At 46.1% G+C, this 26,109-nt stretch overlaps 2 protein-coding genes and 1 long non-coding RNA gene across 9 annotated transcripts in view; 1 reads left to right on the forward strand and 2 right to left on the reverse strand.

The window, feature by feature from the left end:
• Positions 1–229: 229 nt before the first annotated feature.
• On the reverse strand, positions 230–19,408 carry WSB2 (WD repeat and SOCS box containing 2). Of its 2 annotated transcripts, XM_061141877.1 has the most exons (9): positions 19,334–19,408; positions 13,156–13,324; positions 7,323–7,567; positions 7,048–7,179; positions 4,344–4,444; positions 3,053–3,225; positions 2,236–2,346; positions 2,015–2,122; positions 230–1,420 (listed from the first exon to the last, which is right to left on the reverse strand). In XM_061141877.1, the coding sequence occupies exons 1-9, from the start codon at positions 19,344–19,346 to the stop codon at positions 1,258–1,260; spliced, it is 1,215 nt and encodes a 404-aa protein (XP_060997860.1). In that variant the 5' UTR covers positions 19,347–19,408; the 3' UTR covers positions 230–1,257. The 2 variants fall into 2 exon arrangements, with proteins under 2 accessions (XP_060997860.1, XP_060997859.1); XM_061141876.1 differs by lacking the exon at positions 19,334–19,408 and having other exon boundaries at positions 13,156–13,358.
• A 167-nt stretch (positions 19,409–19,575) lies between these two features.
• Positions 19,576–24,700, forward strand: LOC133056510 (uncharacterized). Of its 3 annotated transcripts, XR_009692837.1 has the most exons (5): positions 19,576–19,619; positions 20,952–21,061; positions 23,106–23,151; positions 23,390–23,585; positions 24,557–24,700. It is a non-coding gene; the product is annotated as an uncharacterized LOC133056510 (long non-coding RNA). The 3 variants fall into 3 exon arrangements; XR_009692835.1 differs by lacking the exon at positions 19,576–19,619 and having other exon boundaries at positions 20,351–21,061; XR_009692836.1 differs by lacking the exon at positions 19,576–19,619 and having other exon boundaries at positions 20,351–21,061; positions 23,136–23,151.
• VSIG10 (V-set and immunoglobulin domain containing 10) overlaps positions 21,098–26,109 on the reverse strand; it is a 40,237-nt gene continuing 35,225 nt past the window's right edge. For 2 of the 4 annotated variants that reach the window (XR_009692833.1, XM_061141874.1), the window contains one exon: positions 22,689–25,429. Coding sequence is in view for 2 of the 4 variants with exons in the window: in XM_061141874.1 (XP_060997857.1) it covers positions 25,374–25,429 (56 nt within the window). In the remaining 2 variants the exon portion in view is untranslated. Of the gene's footprint in view, positions 22,086–22,688; positions 25,430–26,109 lie in introns of those variants that run through there. The other 2 variants (XR_009692834.1, XM_061141875.1) reach the window with 2 other exon arrangements.

Consider the following 26,109-nt stretch of genomic DNA (forward strand, 5'->3'; position numbering starts at 1 on the left):
GAAACAGCGAGCCAAAAGCTTTATACCTTTTTTCCTTCAATGAAAGCCTCTCATCTTGAAAACAAATGTTTTTCTTGCAGCAACAAAGGCAGCAGAGGAAAGGCTCCTCTACCTTTTCAACACGTTTTTTCATAATACACAGGCCTCCACAAAGCACCTAGTAAGAAAGCCAAAGATGTTGCATTTCTTTTAAAATAATTTAAAATATATTAAATTTTCCAAAGGCAGATTTTGTTTGAATGAGGTGTCTTGATTAGATAACTCTACACCACTGAAGGAGAACAATACTTTTAAGGAGCTAGTTGTGTTTAGGGGCAGAGTTGAGACTGGCTGATGAGTCCAATGAGTTGAAGCAGTCAAGTCAGATCTCGTACAGAAGAAAATCAGCTGAAATGATGACAACACCAATTCTTCACACAATTAAGAAGAGACATCTTCACAACTGTTGGAATTGAGTACTATGGTTTTTAGATACCATTGAAAAACACACAGCTGTACCTTAACATCTGTTGAGGAAATACAAATAAATATGCTAACTGCAAACAACTGACAGATAACTCAGTAGCCACTGGAACAGTCATGCATTTGAGGAATACGTTCTGTATAACCTGACACACAAATTTGTCGCCTCTGGCACATGCACACCATTATTTAAAAAAAAAAGCCAAGTCTAGTGTCTATCAGGAGCATGGCCTCTTGAGTCACCTGGACTTGAGCTGAGGAATGCCTCCCACCAGACATCTCTACGACACCTGTCCTGCGGGCCACAGGGGAGCGGGGGGAAGGAGAGCCCTTGCTCACACCAGAGCCGCTCTGACCAGCAGGACAGAACTTCACCAAGGCCTCTTCTGCATCTGGATCAGTGACAGACACTTAGCAGAAGCCACACTCCAGTCAAGGGAGTGGGAACTTCCCTGCTGCCACAGAGGCGTGAGGCCCAGGCGCTCCTCTCAGTGAAACAACTCCTTAACTGCACTTGGAATCAAAATGACCAGAGGGCCCAACGCGGCTGTGCGTAAGTAGGGAAAGGTCAGGCTCCATCACTGTCCCTCTTCTATGACTGACACTCGTGTGTCCTGGGGAAGAGACCCTGGCGGCTCCACTGGAATCTGGCTTTGCTACATTCTGTTCACAGCTTCCCAAAGAGAAATTGTATTTCAACCCAAGGCCAGATGTTTGGCCCATTATTCCACCTACTCCTTTGTCGGGAAGATTTATCCTGCTACGAAGAACACAAGTAAGACTACGGAGACTGGCTTAGAAAGTCCTGTACGTGAGGAACTCTTTCATTTTCTTGGGGATTGGCAGTGCTAGCACTTGGTATGTTGTGAGGAAACTTCGAAGGGCTTTCCGGCATAAGTGCTTCAGTGATGACAGGACCCGAGGAGCCGTCCAGAACTGGACGTGGCCATCCCTTGTCCTGAAATGAAACGAAAGACAGGCCTAGGAAATGTCTTTTCACTGTGATAGTTATTAATGTTTCTACTGACTTGCACTGGCAGGAGACTGCAGAGAACAAAATGCAACCTGGACCTTGGAAATACATGTAGAGGCTGTGGTGCTGAATAATTAAGGCTGCTGAGAGTATTACGAGAACTCTAGACACCTTTGATTCCAAAGTGCTATCTCTGGGAGTGCAGGCCTTTATAAATCATACTATGATTTCAAATGTAATGGGGCAGTGCCACTTACTGAATTATAGATGTTCCCTGTAAGGTGGTCTCTGCCCAAAATGGTTTCCCATATAAATTCTGCATCATTTTAATTTGTTTCCTTGCAGACTTGGCCTCTTAGGTAGCATGAATTGTAGATCTTTCATTACATTTAGGTTAAATATTAAAAGTGAATGATAAACTATACTGGTAAAAGTGAGTATTAGAATTTTACGTAATTTCAGATTTCCTTAAAGCCTTCCTCATAGGCAAGAAAATTCTAGATGCTTTATTTCCTTAAAAAGCTACAAGGAATACTCAGCAGAAATCGCTACCCATCTGTTCAGCTAACAGATACATACCCTGTGGCAATAACTCCACCATGTGGAAAAAATGTGCAGCAAAGACCATTGGTCATAGGAGCAAACGCAATCGGAGTCTTCAATTCCAGGGCCCAGATCCTGAGGAGCCTGGAGGAGAATGGGACGCATCAGTAGGCCTGAGGTCAGACCCCGAAGGTGATGGTACAAGTCCTTTCAAGCACTTGGCTCTGAGGCTGTGTAAAGAGGTTTCTCTTCATTACCTGTCATCTGCCACCGTGGCGAGGTACAAGCCTTCGGGGGAGAAGCACACAGATCTCAGGGAGCTGATGTGGACGTCACTGTCATCCATGGGGGGGTTGAGCTGGGTGTGGCTGAGGAGAAGGACACAGGACAGTAGGTGGGCCTGGAGTCTCGGCCACCCTCCACCCTTCAGTGTTCATCCCCAGGCAGGAGGCCAAACTGCCTTGGCCACAAAGAGGTTCTAGACATGTCTTAGACCCTGTGTGAAAAACCTGGGGATCTGCAGACTGGGTAAAAGACAACTGGAAACAAGCGCATTTCATAGCCCCAGTGTCTCATGGAGAGGGCTGAAGAGTCACCAACACTCCCTGCACTAATTTCCTTATGCAAAGTAGGTCAACCCTCACTTTAATGCCCCAGTACAAACTGAAAGTCTTTTCTAGGCTAAGATATGTGATAATTATAGGACTACCTATTATTTGCTTCAGAAAACAACAGAGACAAAGGGGAAAAGGAGACCAAGTTGGTGAGAACATGAAAACTCACTTTGGAAATAACAGTTTCAATAAGAGGATCATTCTGAACCTGTTACTACAGTTATTAGTAAATGGAAAGAAAGAGTCACTGTGAGGTTTCATAACGCCGAATCCAAGCAATACAGTGAGCTTCTGATCACAGGAGACTTGAAGGCACTGGGGGCTCATTTGAGAACTTCACTGACAAACACTGCTGCACACCAGTGCCTCAGAATAAGCAGGACCACACTGTGTCCTGCACCAAGATAGGTTTCTCATTGGTCACCCCACCAGGAAGCTGAAGCAGGGGAGCAGTCCTTACTGGAGTGATCGCAGCCGCTCGCCGGTGTAGGGGTCCCACATGATCACATTGGTATCATAAGAAGCCGTGACAAGCAAGGCAGAGTCGGGGGAGAAGTCACAAGACACCACGCTGCTCTGGTGGCCCTCTAGCTTCCGGATTAATGTGTAGGAACGCATGCTCCACAGAAAGACCTGTGGGAAGAGCAGGTGCCCGGTCAGACAGCACTCAGGACATGACCAGTAAGGGGAAGGTACAGCCCTGCCTCTCCTGGCTCTACAGCCAGGGGAAGCCAAGCTCTCCACCCACTCGTCTACCTTTCTTCCAGAGCGTGTCATTCGGGCTTAAATAAAGTGACGGGTCTGAATTCTTGAGGTGCCTAAGCAAGGGACATGCTCAAGACGCTTACTTTAAGGGAGATCAATTGACTGACCTCAGGAAGATGGCTGCCAACCTGTGGACACACAGAAGCAGGTTCTGCTTCTGAGCTCTCTTAGCAAGTAGGGCAATGCCTGCTGAAGACCTAAGCCAGTGGCTATCTTGCCCTTTCACTTAAACCCAAAAACAGGGGTCAGAGGGGAATTCCAGGGAACCCAACAGAGCCATCTAACACCCCGCTTTGGTTTACAGGACTACAGAAATCTGCCCCAGAACTGTAGGTCTGACCTAGCTCATTACTTAAAACTTCTGAGAATCATTAAAAGAATGATTTTTTTTCTTTCCTTTAAGAAAACTCTCACTTTCAGCTAGTTCCAAACCTCAAATCAATGATTAACCTCCTGGGCTGTACCAAATAGTGGACTCTTAACTTTCCCAAGTCAGTCATAGCAACCAACAGCCTGATGCAGATACAAAACTCAAACGGTTTCCAAACTGTTCCTGGGTTTCCAGTACTTTTCTTATAATAGATAGGATATCAGGACAAAGTTCAAGAAGGTTCTGTATGTTTTATGATTTGAAATGCAAATTCTAATCAGATGGATTCAGATTAGATGGTTCGAAGGAAATATGGATCCAAGTGTGGGTTGCAACTTTTAAAATCTTAGACTCTGAGGGGGAAAGACATTTAAAAAGCACCACTTTCCCATCTTGTGAAGGCCAACGGCCCTCCAGTAATGGAGCGGGTCCATGTCACAGTGCAAATCAGAAGGAAGGCATGCAGGAGGGGCCTCAGTGGGCAGCACGGCTCCCGCTGGGGCAATTTGCAGGCAAGTTTCAAGGACACTAGCTCACTTACTCTCTCACACACAGGCCTCCACATCTCGTGGAACTGAAACAACACAGCTAAGATCACCCCTAGTTTGAGACTCACCGATTTCTCTCCGGCCGCGGAACATAGCATGCTGCAGTCTGGTGAGATGGAGCAGCAGTAAACCCACTGCAGGTGGCCCGATAACACCTGAATCTGTTTACCTGGCAGAGAAGGGGGAGCACACGGTTAGCCAACTCCCAGAACCACAAGGCAGGAAGCCCAAAAACCAGTGCTGGTGGCCCCCTACCTGCTATATCCAGCGGTTCTCCAGCAGCTGAGCCCACACGCCCCCCTTTTTATTTTTATTTGGAAGATAGTTGCTTTATATTATTGTGTTGGTTTCTGCCATACATCACATGAATCTGCCACAGGTATATGTATGTCCCCTCCCTCTTGAGCCTCCCTCCCACCCCACCCCACCCCCTCTGGATGGTCACAGAGCATAGGTTTGAGCTCCCCGAGTCATTCAGAAAATTCCCACTGGTTATCTCTTCTACGTATGGTATGTGTATGTTGCCATGTTCCTCTCTCCACTCATCCCACCCTCTCCTTCCCCCGCTGTGTTCACAGGTCTGTTCTCTATATCTGCATCTTCACTGCTGCCCTGCAAATAGATTTTATCAGTACCGTCTTTCTAGATTTGGGCTCCTTTTGTAATGCAGAGACATGACAAGACTTGTCATTTAAATGCCTGAAACCTATTAATGTGACATTATAATGCCCAAGGGAAATCATTATCAACTGCTTCACCAAAATCCACAAGGTCAATGGGATAAGGGCTCCTTTTATAGCAGACTATTTTTTTCAGGTCCCCCAACCACCTGGATTACTCTGAAGCATCCTCCCAAATTTGAGACCTCCAATTCTCTGTCATCCATGCTCTGTAATGGTTTCCCCCGGTCACAGGATCCCACTCTCCACACCTCGCCAGGATGAACGGATGAGCAGTGATGCAGGGTCATTAGGGCCACGTGCTCTGAGGCAGGCAAACTTGGGCCTGAACCCTGGCTCCACTGTCTACTCAGCGCATTATGCTGGGACACTCATTTCACCTCTCCAGGTCTCCATTTTGGGAAAAAATCAAATGCCCACCAACAGAGGAATGGATGGATAAAGGGTAGTAATCCACCTGTTAAGTCACATGAAATTAAGGAACCAGATTTTCTATGAAGTGTTTAATTAAAAAAAAAAAAGCAAGATGCAAAAAAATGTAAAAAATGAGATTCCATTTTTGTGAGACAATGACCCTCAAATCCATAAACGGAAACGTGAGTGTCTGCATAGATTATGTAAGTATAGAGAATAACATGGAAGGAAACAGGGAAGGCTCTTAGCATGGGGGACAGCACCACAGGGGGGATTATGGAGGAAGGTAGTTGAGGGGAGGATGGGACAGCTTAGGGGGAGAAACCCCAACAAAGGGGGGAAAATGTATATGGTCACATACATGCATTTATGAGTTTATGTGTGAGTATATGTTGGAAATAAATTTTTTAAAGTCACTCATGGTTTCTTTAGCTGTAAGAAGAGCACCCGCCCCTGGGGAGGTGTGAGTGAATATAGCAAGGCAGGGCCGGGTTCCTAGAGACACAACTCTAGCCCCTCTCTCCCTGAAAAGCCGAGTAACTGGCCTCGGTCCCCTTCCACTCCTCGCCCTAGGTGGTGGCAAGCTGCCTGTGGACACACATTACCAATGGTGCTGCCTCTGAGCAGGCCTCCCAGTCTGCAGGCCCACCTCGGACCACGCAACTACAAGCTCCACAGCAACGGGCAGAAAGGCCCCAGGGCTCTCTGGGTGATGAGATGCCTCCAGGTAAGGCCTCCACAAGCACCTCCTTAGCTGTCTGACAAGCTATCAGGCTTGTTTCTGGATGAAAGGGACAGGTTAGCGGGGCTGGAACAGTCACGGCTCGGACTTCGCACTGTCAGGGGACAAGTGTGCTCTTCACAGTCCATGTTGCCACTTCTTCTCCCACCTCCCTCCACACTCATGCCCCTGCCCACGTGAGGGAGAAATATCCTGGAAATAAATTCCTCTTCCCTGCGTCACCATTCTAGCTGCAACACCAGAGATGCATGGAATTCTTCATCAGGCCACTCCTGGATATTGTTCTGCTTACAGGAGAAATGAACGCCCCGCCCAGCCCCACCCCTAGCCTGAGAGAATCCTTCTAACCTAGATTCTGTTTCTCTAACAGGAAGTACCCAACAAGGATGACTTCTTCTCAGTCGCTCGTTCCCAACCCAGGGAGACTGTGGCCCTCCATGTGGACACCAGGCAATGTCTGGAGACATTTTTGGTTGTTACCACTGAAGAAGGTGCTACTGGCATCTCACGGGTACGAGACGTATACTGCTCCATAATCAAGAACCCAAAGGTTGGCCCATAACAAAGAATTACCTAGCCCAAAGTTCAAGAGTGCCAGAGCTGAGAAAACCTATTCTATACTATGTATTTTCATCAGGGGTGAAAACTGGTTCTTGATGGTCAGAAAAATCCTACCATTTTTATGTACGAAGCATAGATAAGCATTCAGCACCTTAACAGATACACAGTGTATCTCTCTATCTTTGGTATGAAAACTTCGCAGGTAGTGGCGGCGGGAGGTGACTAGGAAAAGTGTATCTAAAAAGTCTCCTTAGAAGGCACTAATAGAAAAAAGGTTGAGAAACACTGTTCTGGATAAAATGACACTGGTCAAGCAGACAGAGGGGCAAATAAATAGTATTTGGGGGCTTCCAAGTCATCCCTCCACCTCCATACCATGTTTATTCAGGTCCCAGATGCGAAGAGTCTTATCCCGAGATGCAGAAACCAATATCAAACTGCCACTGGGTGTGAAGCTCAGATCTCTCACGACATCCTGGTGGCCGGAAAGATTCAAAAGCAGGAGCCCTAGCGTGAGAGAGCGGGGCACTAGGTCAGGGGGAGATGAAGCCCTGGTCCTCTGGTCACGGCCACACCCCTTGGCCAACAGGCCGTCCCTGATTAGAATGTGCGAGCCCTGGGGGCCTTGATCCCAGCCAGAAATGACCTACCTGTCTGTACCTCCCAAATCTTGATCTGCCCATCATTGAGTCCAGTAGCAAGGATCAGGCAAGAGACGTCTGGCACCTGCGGATGGTGGCGAGCCCAGAGTTTCTTGCTGGGTGGAGAAGGCCATGGGCTGAAGGCCAAGCCCCAGACAATCTGCCCACAGTCCAGTGTCTTCTCCTTTGGGCTGCCTCGCCCTTTTGTCTCATTTTTGCTGCTTCGGCTTTTGGCTTCGAACCCTTTAGGGATGCTGGGGAAAGCAGAAGAGTTCTTAATGAATCTGAAACTGCCACCAAGTCAACCAACCTTTCACTCTGGGGTATCTAAGTCTTTGAAGTCCTAGAAACAACTTTGGTGAATTCTAGCATGACTTTTCTTCCTGTTTCTTTTTAGAATTCGTGTAACAGGGACTTCATTGGCAGTGGCTCATTCCACTTCTGACAGCCCTGCAGTGGGGTGACCTGCCTTGTGGGAGAACTAGATCACAGATGCTCCAGGGAGTCATTCTCTTCTTCAGAAAGTTCTCCTGGGTTTTGGTGCATGGAAGGAGAGAGACACTCAGTGTTCCCCATGAGAAAGAAAGCATGCTGGAAGTCTGGAATTAGGACAGAACTTAGAGCCTGATTACCCATTTGCTACTCTCCTACCTCATAACACCCCTTTATCTCTAGCTTAGAAACCACCTTGGGAGCAGAAAAATAAACTCCTTTCTGGCCAACAATTTGCTTAGTACACATGATTTCCACCTTCCCTCACTTTGCTCCGATCCATGAGTGAGGCTCTTTCATTTCTTTTCTGATGACTCTTCCAGCCCAGGAACCAACCAGCAGGGCAGTCAAGGTAAGAACTCAGAGCTGTTCAGAGGTACGCTGACCTCAAAGATCTTGTAGCCCAAGCCTCGCCTTTTACCTTCTACTTATGCTGAAACACAGGCCTAGACAAGCTAAATAAGACTCTGTCCTTAAGAAACAGGGCCCTGCCCACACACTGCCTCACATACCTCTCAAAGGAACAAGCAATTAAATTGCCCTGCGGTTCAGCCCGCAAACGCAGTTTCTGGTCGGCGGTATACTTTATCAGTGCAAGTACTCAGTCCTGCTTTTCTACCTGACTCTGACCACACTCTCGGGTTTATCAAACTGAAGGAATGGTGATGATAAAGCTGGAACTCATTTCCATGAAAAATCCTATAGTTGACATACGTGCAGCTGAACCTCTTTCTGTGTTACATTTGTTCCCCAAAAGTTAGGTAAATCATGCTTTTGTCAATCGTATAGTTGAAATATATTAAAGAATTTTAACCAAGTTCATCTACAAAACTGGCAGCAAGAGACTGAGGCCAGTGTAGGTTCTTTCAGCTCTGGAAACCCTATCATTCCACAGCAGAGGCTGGCAGGGAGTGCCCAGGTGGGCAGTCTGTTTTGCACATGAAGTCTGCTTGTTTGCCTGCATCTCATCGAGGGTCGCTGAGACTCTCCAGCAGCAGAGCTGACTTGTCCTGAGGGAGACACATGCCCCCAAAGCCAAAATATTTACTATCTGGGCCTTTAAAGAAAAAGTTTGCTGACTCCTGGCCTAAATGGCCAAATGTGCTCTGAAAACTTGTCATTCTGACAGAACACCTGAATATGACAGTGAATGTCTTTTCAATGAAGGCTGTCCAGTGCACACACGGCCCCAGACAGGCCAACACATGCACTTCAAAGACCTGCCCGGCTCTGATTTGGGAGCCCGAGTTGGCCATGCAAGAGCTCTGCAGGACAGATTGGATCCTCCAAAGTTCCTTTTATTTCTTTTATAAAACCCTAACTTCTGTATTTGAATTAAGAGATGCATCTGTAGCTACTTTAAAGGAATTAAGGCACATTTATATATTAATTCATTTTAACATCATAAATTTAATTTTTCTAGAACAAGATATTAAAATCTCCATGCTTGGGATAGAGATAACTTTCCCAGGGTCACAAAATCACAGGCAGAATCAGAGCCAAGTCTCGGGTGTCCTAGCCTAGTGTCCAGCAAATGCCTTGGACTTCAGAGTCTGCAATGAATTCAAGGGGTGAGCTATGTGGAAGGTGGGGGTGGCTCGGGACCCAGGTAGAATCATTAGAACTTAAATTCATCAAAATTAAAGTGTCTGAAAATGTTATTTCTAAAAGTAGTACATTATTTTGTTAATATCAATTATTTGCTCAATCTTGAAAGCACTGTATGATTTCTTAAGCGTGTAACAATCCTAACAAGAATATAAAAGACTCAAATTTTCTCTTTTAAAGAACTTTGAAAATAACAATTATTTAAAACTATAAAAATAGCAGTGGAAAATGGGGAAATTTTGGAAATGAGAAAATTATAAAAATTACCCAGATCCTAATGACAACGACAAAGATCCATCTAGTCAAAGCTATGGTTTTTCCAGTAGTCATGTATGGATGTGAGAGTTGGACTATAAAGAAAGCTGAGCACTGAAAATTGATGCTTTTGAACTGTGGTGTTGGAGAAGACTCTTGAGAGTCCCTTGTATTGCAAGGAGATCCAACCAGTCCATCCTAAAGGAAATCAGCCCTAAATATTCACTGAAAGGACTGATGCTGAAGCTAAAACTCCAAGACTTCGGCCACCTGATGCGAAGAACTGACTCACTGGAAAAGACCCTGATGCTGGGAAGGACTGAAGGTGGGAGAAGAAGGGGACGACAGAGGATGAGATGGTTGGATGGTATCACTGACTCGATGGACACAACTTTGAGCAAACTCCGGGAGATGGTGAAGGACAGGGAAGCCTGGCAGGCTACAGTCTATGGGGTCACGAAGAGTAGGACACGACTGAGCGACTGAACTGAACACCACTCCAACCACAGTAAACACTGTACCATGACTTTTATTTATGTATATACATGTTTTTCAAAAACAAATTTGGGATCATACTGCAAAGAGTTTCATAGCTTGCTTTTCTGGGTAAGCATTCTACTGTAAATATTTCCTCAAGTTATTACTCTTCAAAATATATGGTTTTTCTCTAAAATAAGTAACATTCCATTTAACATGTTAAACAATATTCCCTTCATTATATTAAACAAAAGATACACAAAAAGGGTTAATGCTCAAATTTCTACTTTCCTTAATTAATATGGGAAAGATATATTTATGTCTAGTAATATATATATCTATTTGAATACAGGAGTGATTTTCAAGGAAATAACAGATTTTCTACTTTTTAAAAAAATTATTTTCAGACTAAATCTACATCAGACCCAAGTCTGGATATGAAGCTGAATCCCTTGCATTTAGACTGCAGGATTAATAAATAATGAATGATTTTGACATTTTCACTCAACGAGTACAGAAGGAACTGAAAATTGTGATTTAAAAAAACAAAAACAAAAGACAGGGCTTCCCTGGTGGCTCAGTGGGTAAAGAATCCCCCTGCCAATGCAGGAGACACGGGTTTGACTCCTGATCCAGTAAGATCCCACATGCTGCGCAGCAACTATTGAGCCTGTGCTCTGGAGCCCAGGCGCTGCAACTACTGAGCCCGCCATGTGGCCACTGTTGACGCCAAAGCGGCCTAGAGCCCATGCCCTGCAACGGGAGAAGCCACAGTGACGAGGAGCCCTCGACCTGCGACTACAGAGAAGCCCCCGCTCGCCACAACTAGAGAAAAGGTGACATAGCAATGAAGACCAGACACAACTGTAAATAAATAAACATGAAACAAAAAAAGCATACACTGCAATCTTTGATGGCTGCAAAAATATCAGATGGCGATGCCATGATTTCCTTCACCACTCTTCTCGTTACCAAATTTTAAGCTATTTCTGATTTTTAACTATCATATGATTAATTTCATGTTGAAAAGCAGTGTATCTAATACATGACCTCCCATTTACAGCAACATGGGGGAACCTAGAGGCTGTCATACTGAGTGAAGTAAGTTAGAGAAAGACAAACAACACATTATAGCACTTATATGTAGAATTTTAAAAAAAAAAGGTACAAATGTACTTATTTTACAAAACAGAAATAGAGTTGCAGATGTAGAAAATAATTTTATGGTTACGGGGAAAAAGGGGGAGGGATAAATCAGGAGATTGGAATTGACATATACACATTACTGTATATAAAACTGATATCAAATAAGGACCAACTTAGAGCACAGAGAACTCTACTCAATATTCCATAATAACCTATACGGGAAAAAAACCTAAAAAAGAGTGGATAAATGTGTAGGTATAACTGATTCACTTTGCTGTACAGCAGAAAGTAATACAACATTGCAGATCAACTATACGCCAATAAAAATTTTTTAAAAAACAAATAAATAGATGACCTCATTTCTGAGATTTCCTGATTGCAGGAAGAACAGTTTTAAGATCGCTGAAATGGCCTTCCTTCCAGAAAATGCACAAATGTACACCCTTCAACCCCTGCAGTGTGCAAAGTCCTCATCTCAGCAAACTTGCATCACCATTACCTATTATCAAGGCAACAAGTTTCAGACTGAACTTATGAAAAACTTTAATATGCAACTTATAAAATGCTTAAAGCAAAACGAATGAGACCTTCAAGGGCAGGGGCCATGTTTGATATATTTCAGAATTCTCAACCCTTGGCTCCTGGTCAGGCAAGGAAGATTTGCAAAAATTGCTGGCTGAATAAATAAATACAGACATAGAGTTGCCCTGGGACAAATGAAAAAAATACAGATGCTGGGCCATCTGACTGGGAGCTCAGAGCCTTCAAACACTGAGACTTGTCCAGCCCAGAGAAAGAAAAGCTAGTTAATATCAGAAACAACTTGGTTGATAACAAAAAAGGCAACTAGCCAATCTTAAAATGGACCAAGGATCTGAATAGACACTTCTCCCAAAGATAGGCAAAGAGCCAGTAAGCACATGGGGGCCGGGGCGGGAGGTAGGGGTGGGGGTGGGCACACAAGATCAGCAGTCAATGGGGAAATGCAAATCAAAAGCCACAATGAGATGCCACGTAACACCCACTCGGATGGCTATGCTGCAAGTGTTGGTGAGGATGTGGAAAGTCTGGGAATCTCCAACACTGTTGCTGAGATTATAAAATGGTGCAACCACTCTGGAAAACTGCCTGACACACCCTCAAATGGTTAAACGTGTATGAAAACACATATCCACACAAGATATGAAAACATATCCACAAAAGAACCAGTACGGAAGTGTTCGCAGCAGCATTATTTTTAACAGCCAGATAGTGAGAACAACCTAAGTGCTCACCAGCTGAAAAACTTATAAAACAAAATGTGATGTCTCCATAAAATGGAATATCATTTGGCAATAAAGGGAAATTAAGTCACAGAGCATGCTAAAACACAGATAACCATGAAAACAGTACCCTAAGTGAAAGAAGCCAGTCAGAAGATGACATAGTGTACGATTAGATTCGTATGAAATACCTAGAATAGGCAAATCTTTAAAGACAGAAAGTAGATTAGAAGCTGGTCAGGGCTGGAGAGGAGAAGGGTATTAAAGAATGATGGGCTTCTTTTGGGGGCGACAAAAACATTCTAAGATTGGTCATGATGATGGATGCACAACTCTGTAAATATACTGAAGTCACTTAATTGTACACTGTAAATGGGAAAATTGTATACTATGTAAATTATACCTCAATAAAGCTGTTAAAAAAAAACACTTGGGTCTATCAACAGAATGAGGTTTCACAGGTACAGGATGAAGGACCCTGGAAATCCCAATGATCAATTTCTGAACTGTTCAGCCACCTTCCCTCTCCTGCTCTTGGGCAGGAAGTCATTTGGGAAAGTTCCCCAGGACTTCCTCATTCCTTTGGGTGTGAAAGAACTTACAACTGCTCCTCCAGCGGCCAGGGGATCAGCTTCACAATGCAGTGTCCTTGAGACCAGGCGAACCAGGACCCATCCGGGGAGAAGGCAACGCTCCACGTTTCACAGCTAGACTTCCAATCAAATTGGTGGGGGCGCCCGGGCTTGAGTTCGGCCAGCAGCAGCGGCTCCTCTGGGGCAGGAGACAACATACTTCAAGAAGGCACCCTCGCCTCACCGGAAAGGGCAGAGCCCAGCCCCCCAGCACCTTGCTGACTCAGACACAGGAAAGCAGAGGTCGTCCCCTGGCAAAAAGTGACAGTCTGGATTCCCGGAGGGAGTTGTCATTTAAATGACCCTGGTCAATAACAGTAGCCACAGGCCAAATTCCAGTGGGGTTACTCAGTTCTGGCACTGCTGGTTAACCATGACTCAGAGTAACCTTTGTCAGGGTGAACCCAGTGAAGGGGGGCCTCGTTTTCCCATGAAAGCCCAAAGAGGAAGAAAGGAGGCAGGCCAGGCAAGGATCGAGCTAGAAGGTACTGATCAGGAGGCCTTCAGATGTACTTAAGTTCTCTCCCGAAAGGAATATTTGAAACTCACAGGCTTCCCCTCACTCGCCAGCATCCCTCCCATCACCAAGGCTAATACTGGCCCTGCTCACCACCTCTTGATCTGCCCTCCTCTTCCATCTCCTCTCTGTTCTGGCTTAAATCTTCATCCCATCTTGCCCAGATTTTTTTTAACAAGATTCATTTTTTTTCCTGCCCCTAGGGACCCTGCTAAAGCTGAAACACACATTACATCCCAACATTCTTTCAAATACATCCCAAGGCACCCACGTGCCTACCACTAAAGGCAACCTTCCTCCCCACCCCACTGGCCCCAGCCTCCCCTTTCCAGTCCATGCCGCGTGCCGGCCACACACGTCTCCGTTATGCCCCAAGTAGCTCATTCGAGTTCACACCTGGACTCATGTTCTGCTTATGAGAATCCCACCGAGATTAGCAACTGAGAAGCGTACCCAGGTCTCACACTATCAAAGCGGAAATAAGTCCTACCCTGCTTATTTCACTGCTCTCCTATAGTTATCAATTCCCTCCGCCCCAACCTCATCTCCAGCTCGGAATTTACACAGCCTCCTTCAGACACCAAGCCAATTCAATCCTTGTTTCTCGGGGTGAAGGGTGGGGGCTGGACTGGTGCTTCTTCACTGACTTGAAGGGCAGTCCCTAGTTCAACTCTATCCTCTGACAGAAGATTCTCAATGGCTGACAAAGCCTGTAAGTTCAAGGCCTTCAGAACTGATCCTTTGATTGTGATACATATGAATACAAAAGCTGGCTTCCATCCTGAATGAGGTCACTGTCTGATGAGTATGTTCCACTTGAGCAGTTTTGAGACTGACCCTTTTATAGCTGTTACCAGATAGATACTAATTTAACAGCTCCTGTTTTGTGTATTTTAGGACATATCTATGTCTTCTCATAGTTTGACCTTGTTAAAATCAGGATGCGTCAAGTGATGACTTCTCATAGTTTAATAAGCAGTATTTTTTCAGAGATACATAATGGCAATACAATCCATGATATCTCAGATTCAATGAATCAGATGGTAAACACGCATATATATATATTTTTATGTGTGCATATATATATAATATTTCCTGATGTATGTATTATAGGAATATACAGGAGTATATCTTATTTACGTGGATATATTTTGCTGAAAATTCTCTTTAAATAAAATTTTAATGAATTATATCAAAACTTCGTGGCTTTGCTATTTAAAGAAAATTTTAAAAGTTTCCTTTGTAAAGAGAATATTCATTCCCTGAGGTTCTATGTGGAAATCTAGGTTTTGAAATATCAGGTCTGTCTAAATTGGCATTTGTACAGGCCTAGGTAATTCCTCCTAGAAATCTGTATTTTTGTATATGTGACCCTTTCATTTATACAGTTACATGTGTAATCAAGCATACTCCTCTGAATGTGAATATTTGCATGGTAGGACATTATTTTATATTTCAAATTGAAAACAAGACTCCATGTTAAGCAGCAATTCTGTGGTGTTTTCTTTTTTCTCATTATTTCTAGGTATCTTAAGGTAACAAGGCCCTACCCTGTTAACACCTCCTTCATGTAATCCAGTTCTCAGTTGGGGGCACTTCTGTCCCTTGGGGACATGTGGCAATATCTGGAAATATTTTGGTTGTCCCAACTGGGGGTGGTGGTGGTGGTGGTGCTGCTGCTAAGTCACTTCAGTCGTGTCCGACCCTGTGCAACCCCATAGACGGCAGCCCACCAGGCTCCCCCATCCCTGGGATTCTCCAGGCAAGAACACTGGAGTGGGTTGCCATTTCCTTCTCCAATGCACGAAAGTGAAAAGTGAAAGTGAAGTCGCTCAGTCATGTCTGACTCTTAGCGACCCCACGGACTGCAGCCCACCAGGCTCCTCCGTCCATGGGATTTTCCAGGCAAGAGTACTGACTGGAATGGGGTGCCATTGCCTTCTCTGAGGGGTGGTGCTACTAGTATCTAATGGGTGGAGGCCAGGGACGCTGCTAAACATCTTACAGCGCACAGGATGACCGCCCCCGGCTCCCACAAGAAAAAACTTATTTTGCTTAAAACGTCAACGGAATGGTGTTGAGGCTGAGAAACCAGGAGTAGTCAAATACTAAACGACATTGACCTGGAGGTACATTTTTATCACCTGACTTTATTCCATCCTGGTAAGATATCCTGGTTCGCTTCCTCCAGGATATGCATGTCATCCATCCTTTCAACGCCACGCAGGCTTCACACAATATGAAAAGGGGTCATCCCTGACTTCTCTCTTTTCTTAACCTCCCAATCCAGACCCAAGAACAAGTTCTATCAAGTCTGCTCCCAAAAGACTTGGCAAATCTAACTTCCCTCCACCTCATGGCTGTTTATTCTCAACTATGTAACACCATCTCATCAGCATCAGCTCATCTATCCAACATTATCTCTAAGCAGCTTCCAACTGCTCTCCTAGCACCCTCTCTGGCCCCCACCACCCATTCTCCTCACCTCTCAGTGATCAGTTTCGATCCATCTCAGAATAAAAACCTCACCCTGCCCTAGAAGTCCTGCACACAGGCCTTTTCTCACCCCTTGGTGGTGCTCAATTAGTTCTAACCTCAGGGCCTTTGCACCAGCTATTCTCTTCACCTTGGAATATGTGAAAAGAGAGAGCCCTAAGAGAGGCTCCTTAGAGAGCCCTTCTCTGATCCCAAGTCAAGCTTCTTCATAACTTCTCACTTTATCTTCTTTACAGCACAAACACCATTGTGATCATTATCTGTCACGTTCCAACTAGGACATCAATGCCACAGAGTAGGGACCTTGTATGTTTATCTCCAATGCCTAGCAGTGTTCCTGGCAGACAGCAGGCCATCAGTAAATATTTGTGCAATAAATATACATGGTATCTCTCTATAATATACATGAAATGAAGTCCCTTAGACTGTTACGATGTCTTTGCCAAAAATTTAACATGAAATGCTTCTTAAACATAAGCCACATCCAGATTTCACACTCTATTTCTGTCATTTGGGGATTTAATCTCTTGCTATCTCAGGCTCGGGAATTCAAAGACTAAAATAAGGAGGAAAAAAAAAAATGAAGGAACTATGAAGATTCTAAAAGGGAGTCTGGGCTCAAACTAAACTTGGCAGCTGGAAGAGAAAGCCATAATTAGTGCAGAACTTAAAAAAAAAAACAACAACAAAACAAAAAACCCAGAGGCAAGAGGATCCAGCTTCATCTGGGATTGTACCTGCCCTGGACCTTCTTGGTGAAAAGGCCTATGGATCCAAGTTTTCTAATTAAACATTGGGATGTGTTTGGCGGAGTGGAAAGATACGTACCATGGGCCTCTTCTGTGGGAGGAGATTTGCCTGTACACAGAAACGGAAGCTATGAAGGACTCTGGCTGGCAGGAAGCTTGACGATTTATCCTGCCTTAGGGTCTTTACATTAGCCATTCCATCATCCTAGAAAACTCTGCCTGGCTGGCCCCAGATCCTTGTCCAGATTAGGCCTCAGTGCTGGTGTCAATGTCAGAGAGACCTTCCTGGCCTCACTACCCAAAGTGGCCCTGTGACTTGTGTTCACTGCACTGAATTTTCCTTTTAACCATCACTCACCCATCTTCTCTTGATTGCTTGTTTTTAGGTGACTGTAGTTTCTCTCTTCCCCAGCCTCACTTCAAACTGTTCACTGCTACCAGACTGCACTGTCCCATTCAGTAGCCACTAGTCACATGTGGTTACTAACCTTCTGAAATGTGGTAAGTCCCAATTAAGATGGGTTGTTAGCTACACATGCTTTATTTTTAAGACTCAGTATAAAAACAAAAATCTAAAAATGTTTATCACGATTATATGTTGAGATGACATTTTAGATATGCTGGATTGACAAACATTTAATTTTAAGATTAAATCCACCTGTTTCACTTTTTTTTTGTTTTTTAACACCGCTACTAGAACATTTCAAATTGCCTATGTGGCTTGAGATTATAGTTCTATCAGCCAGCGCCGCTCTAGAGAGTGCCTGGCATACAGTAGATACTCAATAAATATTTCAACGTATCAATGCATCCTAACCACTGCTCTGAAGATATCTACTGTTGTCCATTGTAATCCCATCACAATGGCCTTTATTCAGTTTCAAAAGAAAATAAAACTGACCTTTTTTTTAAATTGTAGCTTGGCAGCTCTCAGTAGCTCAGCCCACACCCCAAAACACAGTCGTCAATCATTAGGAAAAAGCCAGAACTGGAAACAGATTCCTGCTAAAAAGGGAGACTAGCTCCAGATCACTGTCAGATACAAACTAAAAGGAGTAAATGGAAATGACAGCGGAAGCTAGAAAAAGATTCACATAAGATTTCAGGCAAACAGTAGAGGCCCTTTAACAAGAGTTCTATGGGTAACACACTCACTGAAAAGAAAGCCCTTATCTAGATGGGAAAGCATAGAGAGCTACCTCTACACCTGGTATTGAATGCCTGACTCCAACAAAGAAATGTCATTTCCCAAATTAAAAAGTTACACCACCCTGGGGGAATCCCCTGATTTCAACCCCCCCCACCCACCCGTAATCCCTATTCCATCCAAGGAGTCAGGGAAACATAAAAACACCCACAATCATAATCTTCCAGACCAGAATAAAGCTTGCACTTCACTGGAAGAATACAAAGAGGTTCTGGAACAAATTCTGAGCCCAGGCCTTGACCCCTTCAGAGAAATTTCCCCTGAGGAAACTGCCTTTAAGCAAGGGAGTATATTCAAGAGTTGGGACTCCCAGAATAAACCACAAGCCCACCCCAAGTTTCTATATTAGTGGGGTTTAGAGGCAAAGTGGTTGGAAAGATTCTGAAGCACGCGCCTTGAGGTTTGGCCTTAGCACAAGCATTCCCACTGAGACTGTATGTTCACTTGGGCTGACCCTACAAGTGCTTTCAATATTCTCTGACTTCCACACCGTTTTCTGATACAGCTGTTAACAAGGATAGAAGCAAGTACCTCACTCATTGGTGTATCCTAACTTGTCCCCCCATCTATGTCACCAGGCTCGCAGTATGGGTTTTCAAATGAAATTCCAGACCCGATTTACATGCGCAGTCAAGTTTGAGAAGCTCCCAACAGCCAGTTAAGGCAGATACTATTATTAGCCCATTTTGCAGATACAAAAGAGACTTGTGTTAAGTGGCTCGTCCACGATCACATAGCTTCTATGGGGCAGAGCGGACTCCCACCCAGACCTCGAGTGCGTCACCTGACACCTGGGCACCCACCCCCTCTCGGGAATAAAAACACCCACCGCTCCGAGGGCCTGGCGTCCCCGCCGTCCCAACCGGGCGGTGGCGTCCGGCCCCAGGCGCCCCCCACTGCCCCGGGGGTGGGGATCCCCGCTGCGCAGAGGCCCGTAGTCCCCTGGTCCGGCCGGGAGACGGGAGAGGCTGGAGACGGGGTGGGGGCCGTTGACAGCGAAAGTGAAACAAAGCTGGGCGCCGGGCGTGCACCTCGCCGCCGGCCGACGCAGACGTCCCAGGCCCGATGCCCCATGCCACCCCACCCCCGCGGACCGTTCCCGGCCGAGCCTGCACCCCCACCCCCAGGGGAACGGGCCCTGCCCCGCCGGCGGGGAACGGGCGCCGCGGCCCCACTCACCTCCGGCCTCCATGGAGGACGCGCGCGGCCTCGCGGCAGGCGGCGGGCGCCTCAGCCCCCCGGGCCGCCGGCCCTCATGCCGCCCCCACGCAGCCCGCCCCCGCCCCGGCCCCCGCCCCGGCCCCGCCGCCGCCGCGCCCGCCGCCGCGCCCGCCGCCACCCGGAGAGGCCATCAGCTGCTTCCCGTCACATGGCGGCGGGCGCGGGCGGGGACGCGCGGGGGGCGGGGCCGGGGCGCGCAGGGGAGAAGCCTGGAGCCCGGCTGCGGGCGACGCGGGGCGGGCAGGTGGACCCTGGGGGCCGGGGGGACGCGAGGCCTGAGGGGGAGTCGGGATGTTGGGGCAGGTGGCCTCAGGCAGGATCGAGCGCGGATGGAGGGGCAGCAGGGCTGATAAGGAGATGGGGAGCGTGGCGGGCCGAAGAACCTGGGGTTTGGAGGAGCCTGGTCCAGGGGAAAGTGGGGGCGAGGCGGCGTAAAACCCAGGGGTGGGGGTGGGGCTCGGAGGAAGACGGGGGTCGGTGCGGACAGGAAGTAATCCCGGGCGAGGGTGGTACTGAGGGGAAAACCGGCGTGGGAGGCGGGCAGGTGAGGCCCGCAGGATAAAAAGGGGGCGGTGGCGGGGTATGCGGGGAGCTGGGCTGAAAGGAAACCGGGGCCGGCGAGGGCACGGCGGTGGGAGAACCCAGGGGCAGAGGGAACGCCTGTGGTAAAGCTGGAGCCGGGCTCGGGTGGAAAAGCGGGGGCGGGGAGGGCGGTGCTGGGGTAGAAATCCTGGTTGGGGGAGAGATGGGTGAAACGGAGTGGGGAGGACTATAAGGGCCAGATAAGGACCGGAGATGGAGGGAGGAGGTGTGGGTTAAAAAAGGAATGCGGTGGAGCTGAGGGGGAAACGAAGGCTGGGGTACCAAAAGGCATCGGGGAGCTGAGGAGTAAACTGGGGGAGATGGGGCAGGGTGAAAATCGGAGTGGGTGGGGGGCGGGAATCAGTTTGGAAGGTGAACCTGAAGACCCAAGGAATCAATATTGGGAAGACAAAAAGTGAAGACTGAGGAAAGAATTGGGGTGGGAGGTTGAGGGTCTGGGAACCCCGGAGAGAGGGAAGAAATGAGAGGAATAAAACTGGGGACCTGAGGCAGCAGGGAGCTCAGAGGTTAAACGGGAGCCACGGTAGAGGAGTAAAGGGGCTGAGTGCAGGGTCAGAGGAAGGGGTCGTTTTATAAAAAAAAAAATGGGAGCCGGAAAAAGGAAGCCCATTGGAAAATGGAGGATGAAAACGAAAATGCTGTGGTTATAAGGGGTAGAGGGCAAGGGGCAAACAGCCAGAGAAAAAGAGTGGGGTTCCAAAAGTGGACCAGCCAGATGAACTTGAGTGTGACCCAGGAAACAGGGAACAGAAGTGAAAGCAGGCAGAGGTAAAATGAAGGGCTGGAGAAACAAGCTGGTAAAAAACACACACACAACATGGAGTGAAAATTGCTCAGTCGTGTCCGACTTTTGGGGACCCCATGGACACAGTCCATGGAATTCACCAGGCCAGAATACTGGAGTGGGTAGCCTTTCCTGTCTCCAGAGGATCTTCCCGACCCAGGGATCGAACCCTGGTCTCCCGCATTGCAGGCGGATTCTTGACCAGCTGAGCCACAAGGGAAGCCCCAGCACATGGAGAGACTGGATTAAAACGAACGTGGGAAACAGGTGACAGTAGGAAACATGGATTTGGTTAGAAGGTAAGGAACTGGAAAATGGGACAGTTTTGATTAGAGTTTAGGAAGCTTGGAGTGAGGTAAAGAAACACAGGAGAGACAATGACCCAAGAAAAAAGCCTGTAACAGGGATAGGGAGTAGAGTTGGGCCTCCTCAAGTGGGAGTTGAGGTGAGACTTCGTTACTGTTTCTGTTCAGTCATTCAGTCTTGTCTGACTCTTTGCCACCCCATGGACTGCAGCATGCCAGGCGTCCCTGTCCTTCACTGTCTCTCACAGTTTGCTAAACTCATATCCACTGAGCCGGTGATGTGATCCAACCATCTCATTCTCTGTTGCCCCCTTCTCCTCGGGCCCTGAATCTTTCCCAGCATCAGGGTCTTTTCCAATGAGTCACTTCTTCCCATCAGGTGGCCAAAGTATTGGAGCTTCAGCTTCAAAATCAGTCCTTCCAATGAATAGTCAGGACTGATTTCCTTTAGGATTGACTGGTTTGATCTCCTTGCTGTCCAAGGGACTCTCAAGAGTCTTGTCCAGCACCACAGTTTGAAAGCACCAGTTCTTTGGCATTCAGCCTTCTTTATGGTCCAACTCTCACATCCACACATGACTACTGGAAAAACCATAGCCTTGACTATGCAGACCTTTGTTGGCAAAGTGATGTCTCTGCTTTTTAATATGCTGTCTAGGTTTGTGATAGCTTTCCTTCCAAGGAGCAGATGTCTTAATTTCATGGCTGCAGTCACCATCTGCAGTGATTTTGGAGCCCAAGAAAATAAAATCTCTCACTGTTTTCATTTTTCTCCCCATCTATTTGCCATGAAGTGATGGGACCAGATGCCATGAACTTAGCTTTTTGAATGCTGAGTTTTAAGCCAGCTTTTTCATTTTCCTGTTTCATCTTCATCAAGAGGCTCTTCAGTTCCTCTTGACTTTCTGCCATTAGCGTGGTGTCATCTGCATATCTGAGGTTATTGATTATGTCTCACAGCAATCTTGATTCCAGCTTGAGCTTTATCCAGCCTGGCATTTCACATGGTGTACTCTGCCTGTAAGTTAAAATAAGCAGGGTGACAATATACAGCCTTGATATACTCCTTTCCCAATTTTGAGCCAGTCCATTGGTATATCTTCAGTTCTAACTGTTGCTTCTTGACCTGCATACAGGTTTCTCAGGAGGCAGGTAAGGTGGTCTGGTATTTCCATCTCTTTCAGAATTTTTCACAGTCTGTTATCATTCAGTCAAAGGCTTTAGCGTAGTCAGTGAAGCAGAAGTATGGGGACTACTATTAGCTGAGCCCAGTGAGAACCTCCAAAACCACCAACCACTGCAGCGACCCAACAGCTTGCAGAAACTGTCTTTTCAGACGTCCATCAGTCTACTGCTCTATGATGATTCCTACCCTAACCCTTTAATGTGAGAAAACAGGCAGTCTGACCAAAAAAGAGATATGTATTTGAGGATATGCAAATACAATGGAGAGATGAAAGGGTAGGTAGCATCTACAAGTCATAGAAAAGAATAAAATGGCAGCAAGAACAATATTGTGATCAGTATTGGGAAAGCAAGTTAAAAAAAATTGTGGATGGCAATCCCATTTCTGAAAATCTTTTAGTTTACTAATCAGGTCTAAATGAAGATCACTAAAGCATTTATTTAAAAATAACTTTATTCTATTATCTTAAAAAACAAATCCATGTTCTAACATCAGGATGAATTTCTCCCAGCCCCCCGCCTCCATACCAAATATTAAAATGTAAGCAGTGCAGAGAGAGCTGTTTCTTTTTGCAGCAGTTCCTGGCCAGGGCCATGGTGAGAAATACCAGTTGGCACATGTTGCATCATAATAAATTTTACCCAAGAAAGATGATTTTCCAGGTTTCAGTGCCTAGGTGAGGGAGATTTTCCATCATGGGTTTTCCTGCTGCAGTAAGAGTATAGGCATGTGCTTGTGAGAATGGAAACTGATATCAAAGCCACAGGATTATGGGACCCCCTCCCCAAGGTCCACCAGGTTTTGCGGAAAAGGAATGTCAGTTGCAATGACCCAGAAGTATTTATCTTCTAGGTTCTGATAAGTATATCTCCTGGTCTCCAGTTCATAATTCATTCAGGTAAGTTTTTTGTTTTTTTTTTTAAAGCACACTGTAACGAGTTGGACTTTGCCACAGAAAAGTCTATAACCCACTGTCGACCACGTGCTAGTGGAGTTGGGGATGGGTTATCTTAACAGGAAAAAAAGCCCTAATTCTTTAAAAATCCTTAAAGCTTGAATACCGCCCCCACCCCCACCCCCCCCCCCCACAGTACTTCAGCTCTTAACTGACCCAACAATATTATCTGTGCACACAGGGCTCAGATATACGTGACAGCAGTCACAGCTCAGCTGGACAAGGGTTTATCATGTTTGGCACCATGACCCTGAAGCTCCCATTTGCAAGGGGAAAATCCTTTCTTGAAGATTTCCTATCATCAGGTGTGCACGCAAGAGAAGAGGAAGTCACGGGGAGCATTTCCGTCATCTTGCAAATCTTTGTCTGCCTTCCAGGTAGGGAATTCTGCCCACCTCCCCTCCCCCCCTCCAGTTTTTTTGCTTTTTCCTTTGTAAAATATGGTTGCCCCTGCACAGTGGACTGTCAGATCCAGAAATGGATTCATCAAAGACTAGCTCAGTGTTCAATGATTTTAAACACAGCCTGTCTTAAGATCCCGTTCTGAAATGACACTAACTTAGACTGGTGAGAGTGGTTAAGTACATGAGGTTCCATGCAGCGAAAGATCCAGCCCATCAAGAGAACAAGGCCACAGGAATTCCTGAGGGGTGGACACTGCAACCAGCCTCTGACTTCCCCAGTGTTCTGAGCTGAGGACAGGGCTCTCACTTCTGGTGACTTCCTCAGTTTAGTTCCTTCATCCAAGAAAATTGACCTGCCCCAACCACACCTGCAGGGTAACCCTGCAGATAACCAGCTTCTCAGAAGTCCCAAGCCCTGTTATCGGAGAGGAAGTTCTCCTTTAAGTCTTGCCTGTTAGAGCAGAATATGCAGTATTAAAGAGTGCAAATTCAAGTCAGATTTTCAAGTTTAGCACACATATTTTACACCCTTAAAAAGTCCCTGACGTTTTAAGAGATTAGGATGAAATCAGAAAGAAAAGGGAAAAAAAAAAAAAAAACAACTCTATACAGGGACCTACTGGAAACAATAGCAGCTTCAACTCATCACATGTTATTTTCATTCAGAACTTAGCATTATTGAGCAGCGTATCTTCATAACATCCTTAGGAAGGAAATATGTTTTCCCAATCCCATTTCTGAGATCAAGAAACTGAGGCCACAGGTCTACTATGTTACAAAACATTCCTCCTTCCTTTTTCAAAGCCACAGGAGAAAGGAAGGGTGGGAAAGTCAAAATTAATTGTGCATCACCTAAGAGGCTTTTCTATAAATATGAAGCTCTGACATATGTGAGGTTCTGGTGAAAGGCATTTCCTCTTATCGCCCCCTATCTCTTTTGAAAGGAATTTCATCTCCAGGAGAGCAAAAATCCACAGGTGAACTCTGATGATGCCCTGGTCTGGAACCATTCTACAGAGAATGAAAGGCCCAGGCAGCAGCTGGCATCTAACTGAACAGCTGACATCTTTTTTCCTTCCACTAGAGAAGGCAAAGGAGATGTAAAGTAAGTGTGATTTCACCCATTTCACAGATGAGGAAATTGAGGCTCAGGGGAAAAGGTAAAGCTACCTGCCCAAGCCCATGAAACAGGCAAGGAGCCAGGTCCAGATTGAAGCCTGGGTGTTTCCAACTCAAATCCCAAAGCAAACTGCCTCCTTCTGATTAACAGCAGTAGCTGGCACCTCTTCACCTTTCCAGAGAGCTGATGTTCACCTGGTTCCTCAGCTCACCTAGGCAGTGAGAAAGGAAATGTCCTTATCACCCCATACTGTTCCATTGTGTACTGGGACAGGCTAGTTACAGACCTTTAATAGTGACAAAGGACAGCAAGGCCTACTGCCTCCCCCTACTCCTGCTCCCCATCTCAGCATCAGTCAACCTGGAGAAAGCCCAAATGGAGCTTTCCCCACATGCACTACCCATTCCCAAAAGCTTTTCACCATCATTGAGGAGAGTTACAGTAAATCAAACCAATTTAGAAAAAAAAAGGAGGGGGAGGGTAGGAAAGATGTATATATGTTTTCCTATTTTGCTGAGAACCTCCAAACCCTTTGCAGCCCTCAGGCAGGGGTGCAAGTCAAGTAAAGCAGAATATGAAATTCATCTTGAACACAGCTTTCCAAGCTTTTGAGACAAGACATCAAAGGACAGTTATCTTCTTCACACTGGCCTGTCTTCTTCTTGAGTGATGTCACTATGCTGCTCACTGCTGTCATCTGTACGGGAGGGAAAAGTAGACCCGACTCTGAGCGGTGCTCTCAGTAGAGATGACTCTGTTTCCCCCTTCAGTTTTCTTTTTCAGGAGGTGGCGGCTGCTCAGCTTGTAGGGTCTTAGTTCCCTGACCAGGGATTGAACCTGTGCCCCTTTCAATGGAAGTCTTAACCACTGGACCACCAGGGAAGTCCCTCCCATCAGTTTTCCGTCACCTTGATTTCCAGTCCTTTACTGGTGAGTTTCATGAATGAGCAGTTGGGAGTAGGGTGGGTTTCCCTGCCTTGTACCCATTCTTTCTACTCAGAATCCACTGACATGCTTGACACTGTCCACGTTTCTTAGCTCCTGACATTCCCCTCACCTGGACTACCCTCTGCTTTCTGCTTGTTCAAACTCAACTGTCCTGAAAGACATGCCTCATAGCCCACATCTTTTACAAAATGTCTCCCAACCACTGCATCCCTCTGGGCTCTCATCTTTCTCCTGAGATCATGTAATTTGTAAAAGTATCATTCATCAGGCAAGTAATCATTCCTTCGAGCCACAACTCTACTACCCTCGCAAAGCGTTGGTTAAATATTCCTTCTATTTTCATTTTCTCTTCATATTTTAGTCTGTTCGTCCTAACTGCTTTCTTAAAGCCCATCACCATTGGTCTTGATTTTCTGGTGCCTGACAGTA

This window comes from Dama dama, chromosome 5 (genome assembly GCF_033118175.1).
Source record: "Dama dama isolate Ldn47 chromosome 5, ASM3311817v1, whole genome shotgun sequence".
NCBI classification, from domain to species: domain Eukaryota; kingdom Metazoa; phylum Chordata; class Mammalia; order Artiodactyla; family Cervidae; genus Dama; species Dama dama.